The sequence below is a fragment of the Neomonachus schauinslandi genome, chromosome 13, assembly GCF_002201575.2.
Source record: "Neomonachus schauinslandi chromosome 13, ASM220157v2, whole genome shotgun sequence".
In the NCBI taxonomy this organism is placed as follows: Eukaryota; Metazoa; Chordata; class Mammalia; order Carnivora; family Phocidae; genus Neomonachus; species Neomonachus schauinslandi.
The window spans coordinates 70,361,425-70,374,365 of record NC_058415.1 but is presented as its reverse complement, the minus strand read 5'-3'; the positions used below and the strand labels follow the sequence as shown (position 1 = coordinate 70,374,365).

Below are 12,941 nucleotides of genomic sequence, written 5' to 3'. Positions count from 1 at the left end.
GGAGAGACCTTTGTGCTCTTCTTCTTCCTCTCCTAACCTAGTGCACACCTCTCCCCCCCCCCCACGCCCCCCCCCCCGCTTCCAGGTGACCGAGTGAATTCTGTGCTCTTCTAGAGTAATTCAGCCAAGCCCAGGGACTTCAGTAAGGTGGTTTCCTTCTTCATTCACTCAGCACCTTGCTTGAGCTCTCGCTGCGTGCCTGGCTAGGTGTTATGTGCACTAGGTTAGGAGAGGAAGAAGAAGAGCACAAAGGTCTCTCCCAACCTGGAGAAGCTCATAGACTCGAGAGAGAAATGTAACAGCAAATGGCCCCTGTTCTGTGACACCCACACAGCAAACGCCTCCTCACCGGGTGCCCAGTTAGAGCCGGGGCGCCCTCTGTGGGGCACAGCACTGCTTCCTCTAACAGGCTTGAGGGTGCAGGTCATTGTCCTTTCATAGGGCTTAGGGAAGCGTGGTATGAAAGCATCACGATGCAGAATTCTTTCTTTCATGGGCAGTCCTACCATTTATAATTTCTTCAGCTGAGGAATGAATTCTAATGGCTTTGGTTTTTCATACCTGTAGTCGGTGGCACTTAGAGTTCTGAAGCATCTGTTTCCCGAAGGCGAATACCCTTTGGTCTGCCTGTCAGTCTGTCCTTGCCCCTGTCTCCCCAGGGAGCTGGAGGTGGGCAGGCCCTCCTTGGCTGCTCTGGATCCCAGACAGCAGTGACAGTCCCCCCCCACCGTGTCTCCCCTCCCCTGACAAGTGCCCCCTTCCTGCCCCAGGGACAGACCTTCTTCCCACTTATTGGCTTTGTCAGCCCATGCTGGCTTCTTGCTTTGGCTCATCCTACCCCTTTCTTCACTCCTTTCCCTAGAGCCCAGGTACCCCTGGCAGCTCCCCTCATCCCTCCTCACCCACCAGGCTCTCCCTCAGCAGCACCTCATCTCCTGCCCCAAGGAGGGAGGAAGCCCACTTGGTTTGGCGTCTTGGTTCCTGGCATCCGTGTGCTGCATCCAGCTGCCATGTTCTTGTTGCTTCTCATTTGATGTCCTCCTCACCATCTGTCTGTCCATCCTCCACGCTGAGCAGAACGTTACTGCAGCCTACAGGGAACGTCTGTACATAGTTTATCAGCCAAAAAAAAATCGTCATATGTTTAATAAATTGCTCTCTAAAAGTAACCTCTCCATCCCTACTTAGAAAATAGGATTGGGCACATAATGACTTGGAATATATTATTTTTAGCACTGTGGGCTGTGTTAGATAGACTGTTACATTTTATACTGAAAGAGAAAAATACTTTAAAACTTTATATGATGTAAGCCACACATTCAAAATGTAGAAATTAAATATAATGAATATAAAATTAGACTTTTACTGAAATTAGTCCTCTTCTGCTCTGTCACTTTGCTTTTCTGGGGTTTTTTTTGTTTATATGCCCTTCACCCTTTCTTTCGCTATCACTCTCCAGAGTCTTCCAGACGTTTGAAGTGTGTTTGCTATTTGCAACTTTGTATTAAAGGTTCAGCTCCACCCCTAGAACTGGAAATAGTAGTGTTTCCTAAACCGGGTTTGGCTTGATTTTTGTCTGGCAACTGCCAAGCAGTTGCCCCTCCTGCCACGAGGGGGTGCTCATATAAACATGAAACTGGCCAAGTTACCCTCTTTGGGGGTAATTTTTTTAAAGCTTAAAGTAAATTAAAGATTTGTTCATCTTCACTCTGAAAACTTACCGCTGGCATACAGCTTCACTTCCAAAATATCCTGTCTCTGAAATGCCTTCCCATCCATAGCACTCTTCCCTAACCCAGCAGCTCGAAAGCCATAGGGCCAAACTCTAGTCTCGCATATCGCTGTTATTTCTACACTGGTCTGTCACTGAATTTTTATATTCACATAAATTGAGATTGTGAATTCTTGTGTGAATATGATACAGATTTTATATTTAGAGTAAGATAATTTGAACTTGCTAAGAAACAGAGAAGCCCCAATTTAATGAAAAATGCACGGAGAAGGGTTTGAGATAAAAATTTAATGAGGCAGCAGCAACTGTCTTTTGTCTATTATGTGTCACTGAATGCCTTGTCTACTCTCCTCTGTCATCTCTTAAGTCCGTTTGAGGTTAGAATGTGGCAGAGTCTGTAGAAGGTAAGGAAAACCCTATATTCTGTAGGCATTTTAAGGCATCTTTTGCTAGGCCTGTGGCTCTGGAGGGGGGATAGTGTGGGTGTGTGATGCAGAGAAGTCGAGGGTCCTACACAGTTACAGCTGAGATGGTTAATCCCTGTGGCCCTCTGTGGTGGGGAGGAGGGGGTCTTAGGAACAGACTTGGTGTGGCCCAGAGAAGAAAGAGATGCTCCGGGACCCAGGTCCATCAGATTCTGTATGTTAAGTGAGGGGAAAGCTGACTGCCCTTGGGCAAGTCACTCAGCCTCTCTGGACCATAGTTTCTTCACCTGTGAAATGGGAGTTGGACCAGAGGACTTCAGAGGTGTGTTCAGTTCTCATCGTCTGTAATTCTCTAAGACAGCACTGTCTAGTAGAACTTCCTGTGCTGATGGAAATGTTCTGGGGGCGCCTGGGTGGCTCAACTGGTTAAGCGTCTGCCTTCTGCTCAGGTCATGATCTTAGGGTCCTGGGATCAAACCCCACATCAGGCTCCCTGCTCAGCAGGTAGTATGCTTCTCCCTCTGCCCCTCCCCCCTGCTCATTCATTCTCTCTCTCTCTCTCTCTCATAAATCAATCAGTCAATCAATCAATCAATCTTGGGGCACCCAGGTGGCTCAGTCAGTTAAGCATCTGCCTTCAGTTCAGGTAATGATCTCAGGGTCCTGGGATTGCGCCCTGCATCAGCTCTCTGCCCAGCAGGGAGTCTGCTTCTCCCTCTCACTCTCCCTCTGTGCTCTCTCTCTCTCTCTCTCTCTCTCTCAAATAAATAAATAAAATCTTTAATAATAATAAATAAATAAAATCTTAAAAAAAAAGTTCTGTAACCATGCCATCCAAAACAGGAGCCACAAGCCTTATGTGGCTCCTGAGCATTTTTGAGATGTGACTGATATAACCGAAGAACTTCCTGATCCTCATTTAAATGTGAATGGCCATGGGAAGGTATATACTAGAGATGAAAAAAGTATAATCTCATTTTAGGCAGTTAATGGAGATCACAGGCAAATAATGCAAACTAGGATTAATATAAATTGTCTTGGATGTGGAACATTAGTCCCATTTGGGGGGGGCGGGTAGCCAAGAGTCCTACTGACACAGAGCTAAGAGCAGGAATGAGATGGAAGGAAAAAGCTTTTATAAGGGATGGAGGCATGCATCTGAGTGAGCTTCGGTAATTAAGCCAGCAGAGTAGCTGGGCACATTTCCCTGTCACCTTCAGAGCAGCTGGGAAGGGAGCTGAGTTTTCAGCAGCTCCTGGATCCTCCCTGCCCTCCTGCGTTTTTCCCCAAAACTAAAGCTGATGATATTCAGGCCAGACAAGGGCAAGGGTGGCCCATGGACCCCGGGTGTGCCAGAGCCCTGGGATTGACCTGTGTAGCTCACCTAAGGTTGCAGGGATTCATGACAGCCCTGGGATGCCAGGCCCTGACAGTCAATAATGCTTGCTCTGCTAAAATGTTAATCCAGTTATTAAGATATCTCCTCCTTCCCCATAATGAAGGAGTATATCCGAGAACAATCCAGCACAAAGCTGCCTGACCCAGAAGTCATCCAGTTCTGTGTCTCCATCTTCAAATGCTCCAGGCTCCTGCTCACCAGATGGCGTCGATCAGCAGTTCTTAGAGGATTTCCACAGGGTGACCAAAGGGGGCTCCACCGAGGACTCCAGCCAGTACTACTGTGACAAGGTGGGTGAGCTTGGGTCCTGTGGCAGTGGGGGGGGCCGGGCGACCACCCAGGCTTCCCTGCGCCGAGGCGCCTCATGGGCAGTTTAAGTAATTAAGACCAAGAGAAAATACCTCCTCACCACCCACAGGAGAGAGAGTAACATAATCAATCATTTTTGCAACATTTTCCAGAATGATAATGGTGATGGCTACTTAGTTTTGATCCGCATCACGCCAGATGAAGATGGAAAATTCGGATTTAATCTGAAGGTATGTCGTGTGTCTTTATAAGGAAGCCATCTTTAGATGGCTTTTAAATTTCCATTAGGAGTATGCTGCATGCCTAAGTCTGCATGAGGAAACTGACTCAGCTCTCAGAATTGGGGAGTTTTTAATGTGGCCATAGCGCTGCCTCACGCCAAGGGCCTACTCTGTACCTGGTGCTCACTGTGCACTTCTTTATGTCACCTCACTGAGTGCTTATAATCGGTGAAGTTGGTATTTTTAAACCCGTTTCATAAATGTGTACTAAGGCTCAGAGAGGTGACACACAGTTGGCCAAGTAACTCTACCTCCAGAAGAGGGTTTTTTTAAAGATTTTATTTATTTATTTGACAGAGAGAGACAGCGAGAGAGGGAACACAAGCAGGGGGGAGTGGGAGAGGGAGAAGCAGGCTTCCCGCGGATCAGGGAGCCCGATGCGGGACTCGATCCCAGGACCCTGGGATCATGACCTGAGCTGAAGGAAGATGCTTAACAACTGAGCCACCCAGGTGCCCCAGAAGAAGGGTTTTTGAGGGAACCCATCAGCATCACTAAAGCCGATGAGAGAGAATAGCAGCGCAAGTTACAGGGTCTTCACCCACCTCTGCCTGCTTTGGCCCACCAGTCACATCCCATCTGTTTCTGCAAATAAAGTTTTATTGGAACGTGGCCACACCCATTCATTTACAAGTAGTTATTGGCCACCTTGACACTCTGGTGGCAGAGTTGAGCAGTTGGAACAGAGCCCCCTCTCCGATACCTAAAATATTTACCCTGGGGCCCTTTACAGAGTTGCCTAAGCCCTGCTCTAGAGCAGAATGAGGGCAGGTGCTCTCCGCTGCCCACCCCCACAGCTGCCAACTCGGACCCCCCTTCCTATACCCCAGCACCCCGCTGAGGACCTGCCCTTGCAGCATGTGACTTTTTCTACAGCTTCTCTCTCCGATGCGGAAAACTCCCTTTCCAGCAACACTTCTAGGCTGTGCTTTTGGAGTCCCCTGGGGATGTTTGTATTTTTAAAAAGAAGCTTGACCCTCCGAGCACATCTTTAGTTCATGGAATGTGGGGATGGCAGCGAGAGGCTTCTGAGCAGTCCTCTGGTTATCCTGCTAGACCCCACGGAGTCAGGAACCTTGTAATCCTGAAAAGATGCCAACCCTTGGGATTAGAATAGGTTAAAGTGAAGTTTGAGCCCTCCCTGTGTCAGCGATATCTGTGTGTCTTTGTTGCTATGAGCTATTCAAGTGTTTTGTTTTTCAATTTAACATGTTTATAGGGAGGAGTGGATCAAAAGATGCCTCTTGTGGTGTCAAGGATAAACCCAGAGTCACCTGTAAGTGAACACATTTCGTTCTCTCTGTTTTCTGTTAAATCTAACATTTCTATTTCTGTGTGCTGTTTCTTTACCAGCAACAAAGAGTGTGTGTCAATGCATGCGTATAAATGGAAAGAGAGAATGGAATCCATGTTTTTTCCAGAATTTTGCTGGTCCATGTAGCACCAGCATCACCTGAGAACTCATTTGAAATGCGGAATCTCAAGCCCCACCCGACCTCCTAAACCAGAATTTGCGCTTTTAACAAGATTTCTGGGTGATTCATGTGCACATTAAAATTTAGAAGTACTTTCAAGAAAAGGAAACTGAGGCACAGAGTATGTTTCTTTGCTCACTCTGTGCACATAGACCCACCATCCCACCACCAGCACCCTGCCCTCTGCCCTCTGTCTAGCCTCCTCAGGAGAGGGTTTGCTTTTCTAGAGCAGTAAGCAGCAAAGAGTCACTGCATCTCCTAAGAAGGAACCAGGTTGGGAGTTTTACTTGTAAGTGGTCCTCAAGCATGTAGTTTACTTTTTCTTACTGCTTATGGCCTCTTCAAATTCAGAGGCTTCTGTTCCTACACTGTTCAGTACACTGCTTCTCTCCATGCTGGTGTCTCCCTTTGGTGTTATCCTGACAGAGGCTTTCTCCATTGCAAGGTAGACAAACACTCACGTGTGGCTGACAAATCATTTTCTTTTTTTTTTTTTTTAAAGATTTCATTTATTTGACAGAGAGAGAGACATAGCGAGAGAGGGAACACAAGCAGGCGGAGTGGAAGAGGGAGAAGCAGGCTTCCCGCTGAGCAGGGAGCCCGATGCGGGGCTTGATCCCAGGACCCTGGGATCATGACCTGAGCCGAAAGCAGACGCTTAACGACTGAGCCACCCAGGCGCCCCGACAAATCATTTTCTAACAGCACATCGAGAAAACAAAAGCTCAGAAGCCTCATGGTTACTACATTACAGTAATAAGTGAAGGTTGGCTATCATAGAGAAATGGCTTCAGTAAGTTTTGTAGCTTTATTCTGAAATGCTGCATGACTCACGTCGTGACCATTTACAGTCCCACAACCCACAACCATGTCAGCATAGCAGCAGATAGAAAAATAATGGCACGGTCACACCCAAGGGAGAAGAGAACTCAAACATGGTCTCAAGTGTCTGGGCTCTGAGAGCGTCCGCGTCCTGCCCTTGAGGATTGTGTTATGGTAACCGAAGGAACTCAATTTTCCTCTCTACCCAGGCGGACACCTGCATTCCTAAGCTGAATGAAGGGGATCAAATTGTGTTAATCAATGGCCGGGATATCTCAGAACACACGCATGACCAAGTGGTGATGTTCATCAAAGCCAGCCGGGAGTCCCACACGCGGGAGCTGGCCCTGGTGATCAGGAGAAAAGGTAACAGCCACCGCAGGGGAGGAGGCTTAGCGAGGTGGGGCCCTATCTCGCCCGTTCCGTGGTTTTGAAAATGTTGAGCTTGTAGCCAACATTGGACAATCAAGAACTTCCGCTTCACAACCAAGATGTGGGACTTCTCACTTGAAAAATATGAAGATCTGCCCACGCAGGGCCCAACCCCTGGTGGCCAGCCCTCTGGAGGTAGGCAGCATTCACCCACCCCCTTTACACAAGACATGAGCCCTGATCCCTCCCAGGCCGGCTCCCCCCGCATCATGCCCCTCTCTCAGCTCCCTGGCCCTGCAGACATTTGTGTTTTCAGCCCCTTCATGAAGGGTCAGGTTCTGTTGAAATCAGTAGAGCAGAGCATCCCGGGGTGATCCTACCTCCACCGCTACTGGGTTGAGGGACCTTGAGCAAGTTTCTTGCACAGTTCGTGCTTCAGTTCCCTCTGATGTAGGGTAAGCGTACAGTAACCACTCCGTCACGGGGTTCTTGTGAAGACGGACTGATGCTTAGACTTGGAGAACGCCTAGAATGCTTCCTGATACCAGGTGGGCGTTTGAAGGACGGCTTCTCTTAAATACCATGACTTGTGTTGTTGTGGTGGTGGTTGTAAAACAAGCCAAGTCCTTGAATCCTTCTGCACAGGTTTAAAAGACTGAAGGGAGATGAAGTGTGTGACTCGAGGCCTGGCTGCGCATCTGTGTTCTGGCTGCACGGGTGTGTGTACCCCCAGCCCCCAGGCCCCCACGCACCTGCTTTCCCTCTGTCCCCGTCCATCTCTGAGCCCAGAGCTGGCCTGCGTCTGTGAGGCCTTGCCCCATCTCTCCAGATCCTACCGCCCCCCCGCCAACCACCGACGCCATGCCCAGCCAGGCTGGTGTTCAGTGTTCAGGGGCCGTGGTTGCTGATGTCGAGCAGCACAGGGCAAAGGGCCCTGTGCTGTGCCTATTGCTTTATGTAACCCTCTTAGATCAGTACTTAGGTCAATATGAGGGAAGGGATGAGGAAACCAAGTCACAGACTGGCTAATGATGGGAAATGAATCCAGTGATGGGGAGTAGGCCCCCTCACAGGATGCACCCCGGGGTGTGCGGACTAGAGTCCTCGGGCCAGGCGGGGGGAGGGGAGTCCTCCACCAGCCCGTGGCAGGGGGCTGGCGCTGGTCTGAGAAGAAAAAATGGATGCTTGTAAACTATTAGAGGTAAAAGGGCAGGGCCACAGGCTGCCTAGAACTAACGATAATAAGTTCATTTTTAAAATAAACATTTAAGTAAAAATGAATTGACTGAATGAAAAATAAGTAAACAGCTTAGGGAGTTGCAGACATAACAGAAATCATATCCTTACAAAACAGCAGAAGCAATGTGCTTCCAGGGTCTGTGGAAAGAATGGGGTCTTTTGGATCAGAGATATGTAGACTGACTGGACTCCTGTGTGTGTCCCCCCACCCCCCTGATAGTCTGGGTCACTTTGGACACTTTAGACAACTTCTTCACCCTGATAGTCCATTTCCTCAACTGTAAAATGGGGACAATGGCAGCTAGTTCAACATTCGGTTCAACTATGTGGGAAAATGCCGTGGGTGTTATTTTCCTTCTCCCTTCTTGTTGTCCTGAAGGCAGTAGGGAGCCATTGAAGGCTTTTGAGTAAGAGAATGACTTCCCTTCCTAGGTGGAAAGGGAAAATTGAGAGATGATGCCAAAGTTTCCAGTTTGGGAGGACGGAGAAGAAAGTGGCAGTGGACAGAAAGAGGCACGTGAGACTGGGGAGGAAGTTAGTATAGGGCAGGGATGGGGGAGATCCCAGGTTTGCCTTTACCCAGAGGAGTCTGATGGGAAGGGAGAATCTGTACTAACGAGGTAGGAGTGAACCCAGAGGAGGTGTTAGGACTTGATACATTTACTTGGGAACCTCCCACCTAAAGATGGCCTTGAGGGAGAAGCTGACTGGGCTCTGTGGGATAATGCGGGTCATAAAGCGCCCATGAAAAATACTTGTTTTAAGGGAGCAAATGAAAGGGACCTGAGAAAGAAGTAGGGGAGGGGACAGTTGGGTGGAAGAATAACCAGGTCAGAGAGAACAAAGGTGGAGGAAGTAAGGTTTCTTTAAAAACATTCTTTCCCTTTCTCCCACCTTTGTCAAAAGGCTCTGAGTACAAAATACCATCATTTAAAACTAACCAGAAAGATTAGTATGTCATTTTGTATAATTAGCACTTACTGAATCATTCAAGAAGTAGTGTCTTTGGTGAAAATGATTACCATGAGCTTAATCGTTTAATAAGCTGTTTTAAACCATCTGCATTCAGGTGCCATAAGTATATATATATATATATATTTTTTTTTTTTTTTTTTGAGGAAACAGATCTACCAGAATGTTCCTACCCCTGCCAGACACACTCTTTCTTGTTCACTACAGCTGTGCACTCATTCGCTGACATCAAATCTGAAGATGAACTGAACCAGCTTTTCCCAGAGGCCATTTTCCCCATTTGTCCAGAGGGTGGGGACACCTTGGAGGGATCCATGGAACAGCTAAAGAAGGGCCTTGAAAGCGGGACAGTGCTGATCCAGTTCGAGGTAAGAGACCTCGAGGGCCAAGTCCTGGGCCTGTGGGGATGCCACAGCAGCCTCAGTGCCTCAGTGGGCTGCTCAGTTGCTTCTGCGTGACCCGAGTCACCAGGCAGCCCGTGCTCATCGTGGGAACACAGTGGGGGCTCAGAGCCTAGGGCAGCAGAGCAGGCCTGGAAAGCTGGGGATGGGGCCACAGCCCGGTGCTGAACTCTGCCTCACCCTCTTATCTAGTAATGCTCGGTAGTCATGGAGAAACATGTCAGAAATCGAGGAGGAGGGACTCTGAGCATATTTAGCTGCCAACACAAAAGCTCTCAACGCTCAGCAGTAGAAGGTGCTGGAGAGGCAGTGTGGGTGAGCCCCAGAGGGTGATGGAGGAGCCTGTCCCTGACCCCACCAGACATGCTCTGTAGTTTGGAGCAGGTTGCATCATCCCATGAGGGCAGAGCGGCTGGCCTGCCCAGGTCCCCCGGAACCATGTGACCAGGAGTAGAATCCAGAGTCAGACCCTGTCTTCCTTCCCTGGGAGGGGCCTCTAATCACAGAATTGAGACTGACAGAGGCACACACAGGGCCCTCGCAGAACGAAGCAGGAACAAAGGCGATTCGGTCTTTAAGTCCACTGTATTGATCAGTAACAGAGTGAATGGAGTGTGTTTATCTTCCAAATTTTTTAAAGGTAGAAGAACTGTAGTTCATACAATAAAAGATAACAGAAGAGCACAAAGAAGCCTAACATAGACAGTTAAAATAGATCATGGTTAACGACAGCATACACAGTCTGGATTCATAAATTAGGAAAGAGTCCAGATTCAGTTCAAAAGCACAAGTCAGCAATGCCGTTTTTAATTGGAAAGCTATAGAAAGGGAAAAGTCACAGAAGCAAAACTAAGAAGTTTGTGAAATGCACGTGGTCACATACTGATTCAGAAAAGCATGAGTGATGTGCATATCAAACAGGAAACACTATAAAGCAAACGATCTTAAGTGAAGAAAAGGTTTATAATGGCATAAGGAATGGAATGTAAACAATATGTTATTAGAGCAATGTTTATCTAAACAACAGTAGAAAGTATAAAAACCCGTAAGTAAAAGGTGAAGATAACTAACCCCACCCTGAAAAATAACTTCCTATCTTGTGGAAATGAAATCAGGGTAAGAGGGGAGGAATAATATAATTAATTCGTAGAATTGATGGACATATACTGAGTATCTACAAAGAGAAATAGCCCTTTTTTTCCAGTGTCCTGCAGGAGGCTGTGTTGACTTAAGATTTTGAAGGAAGAAAATGTAGAGGTTATGTTCTCTGGCCTTGCATTGCAAAAAAGTTCAAAATTGATATATACATTTTAAACACTGTAAAGCTCAACATTTTTAAACACTCTCCAAAGTAACTGAAACAAGGAGAAGGTAAAAGCCTTCTTACAGAATATGAATAAATGTTTGGCATTGGAGGGGATGGGAAAGGCGGGGAGGCATTATGGAGACGCCCGTTCAGCGAGTGTGTATTGGGTATTTACCGTGTGCCAAACACTGTGTGAAGAACATAATGAGGGAAAGAGGATTTCTGGCCCCAAGCAGCTAACAACCTAATATTGGTATATTTGGGGGATGTATCCTAAGTCCCAGAAACAGCTAAAGACCAAGGTAGGGGGCCGCCTGGATGGCTCAGTCAGTTAAGCGTCTGCCTTCGGCTCAGGTCATGGTCCCAGGGTCCTGGGATCGAGCCCCGCATCGGGCTCGCTGCTCGGCGGGGAGTCTGCTTCTCCCTCTCCCTCTGCCTGCCGCTCTGCCTACTTGTGCTCTCTCTCTCTCTCTCTGTCTCCCTCTCTTTCTATCAAATAAAGAAATAAAATCTTAAAAAAAAAAAAGACCAAGGTAGGGCAAGATTTCCTTATGTAGTAGATGTATGTTCCATAGGAAATGGAGGTGAGGGGGTTCCAGGAGGTCGTCTGAGGTGAGATGTATTAAGGAGATGGGTGGATTAAGTGTGGATGGAAGGTCATTCCAGCAAGGTCCCAGCCTGAATGCAGGCTAAGCTCCTCAGGTGTCAGGTAGCGCAGGGAAGCACGCCTACCTGGGTTGAGAAATGCCACTGAGTCCTGGGAGAGGCTCCGGGTGTTGGGAGTCCTTCCATTGCACACCGTCCTTGATCGGATTGTCCACAGGGAGGCACTGTGGGCTCTCAAAGAGGGAAAAAGCTTAACTGTGGTCTTACACAGTGCTCCAGAAAACCCCCTCCACTCAGCTGGCTCCGCTTTGGTTTCACATGTGGGAATCCCACATAAGATTTTCCTCGAACACCGTTCACTGAACTTCATTGAGAAGTTTAAAAATACCTGAGAGAGGAGTACCCACCATCCCCTGTGGGTTTTTTTTTTTTTTAATTCATGAGAGACAGAGTGAGAGAGAAAGGCAGAGGGAGAAGCAGGCTCCCAAGGAGCAGGGAGCCCGATGCGGGACTCGATCCCAGGACCCTGAGATCATGACCTGAGCCGAAGGCAGACGCTTAACCATCTGAGCCACCCAGGCGCCCCCCTGTGGTTTTGAGTAGCGTCTCTCAAAGGGTGACCCACGGACCATCTGTATGGCTGTCGCCTGAGGAGCCTGTGAAACGGGGCCCAGCCCCCAGCTGCTGGATGAGTGCGCTGGGATAGGGCCTGGCTGTTGGTCCTCCTCACAGGATGGGCAGGAGGTTCTGATGCCCAGGCTGATCCAGGGGACCACAGAGTGGGGATTGTACCACCACTGCCCGTGCAAAGTCTCGTCTTTAGAGCTCAGAGTCGGACTGCAGCATAAGGAATGGAGAACATAGAAAGGTTAGGTTAGGGTTAAATTTTAGTATGTGCACATTTCGTCTAGTCTGTACGTTTCCTAGAGATCGAGTAGGAAAACTCTCTTTTTGCCTACTATCGCTCGCAGTAGAGTGAACACCAGAGCCACTCCGTGCTGGAGCTGGTGGGGTACACGGAGCCCTGCCGCCTCAGTCTCCCCACACGGCCCCCCAAGGAGCCCTAGAGCATGGAACGTAGTGTAACGACCCCTGTTATAGAAGCAGGAAGACGCCTTCCCCAGCTGCTAGAGGGGAGGAATGCTCAAGGAAGCTGGATCAAACTGGAAACTACGGCAAAGGAAAACCCTGAATTGAGCACTTAGTATGTGCCAAGTGCTTTATGGGCATCTCCTCGCAGAACTGCTATCCCCACCGTGTAGATGGAGGAGCAGAGTCTCAGAGAGCTTGTTGCACAGTAAATGGTTCTGCCCGATTAGAACCAGGCAGGCTAACTCAGGAGCTTGTTCTCTTTTGGAAACAACAAAGTGCTGTTTACGTGTGGGGGTTGTTATTAGAATAGTACAGCATCAGAGCTAGAAAAAAATCTGAGAAGCAGTCTCACCACACAGAGCCAGACTTTAAATCCTGACTCTGTCACTCGCTTCCTATGTGACCTCAGGCAGCGTGTCCCTTTCACCTCTCTGTACCCTCTACTTCCCCATCTGTAAATTGGGTATCTCATGGGTCGGTTGTAAGGCTTAGATGAGATAAATACTCAAT

At 48.3% G+C, this 12,941-nt stretch overlaps 1 protein-coding gene across 2 annotated transcripts in view; it reads left to right on the top strand.

Moving 5' to 3' along the window:
• Positions 1-12,941, top strand: part of PTPN3 (protein tyrosine phosphatase non-receptor type 3) — a 75,978-nt gene that overhangs the window by 40,395 nt on the left and 22,642 nt on the right. For both annotated transcript variants that reach the window (XM_044920376.1, XM_021691205.2), the window contains 5 exons: positions 3,660-3,846; positions 4,018-4,095; positions 5,366-5,422; positions 6,653-6,809; positions 9,234-9,394. In XM_044920376.1, the coding sequence (XP_044776311.1) occupies positions 3,660-3,846; positions 4,018-4,095; positions 5,366-5,422; positions 6,653-6,809; positions 9,234-9,394 (640 nt within the window). The remainder of the gene's footprint in view (positions 1-3,659; positions 3,847-4,017; positions 4,096-5,365; positions 5,423-6,652; positions 6,810-9,233; positions 9,395-12,941) is intronic.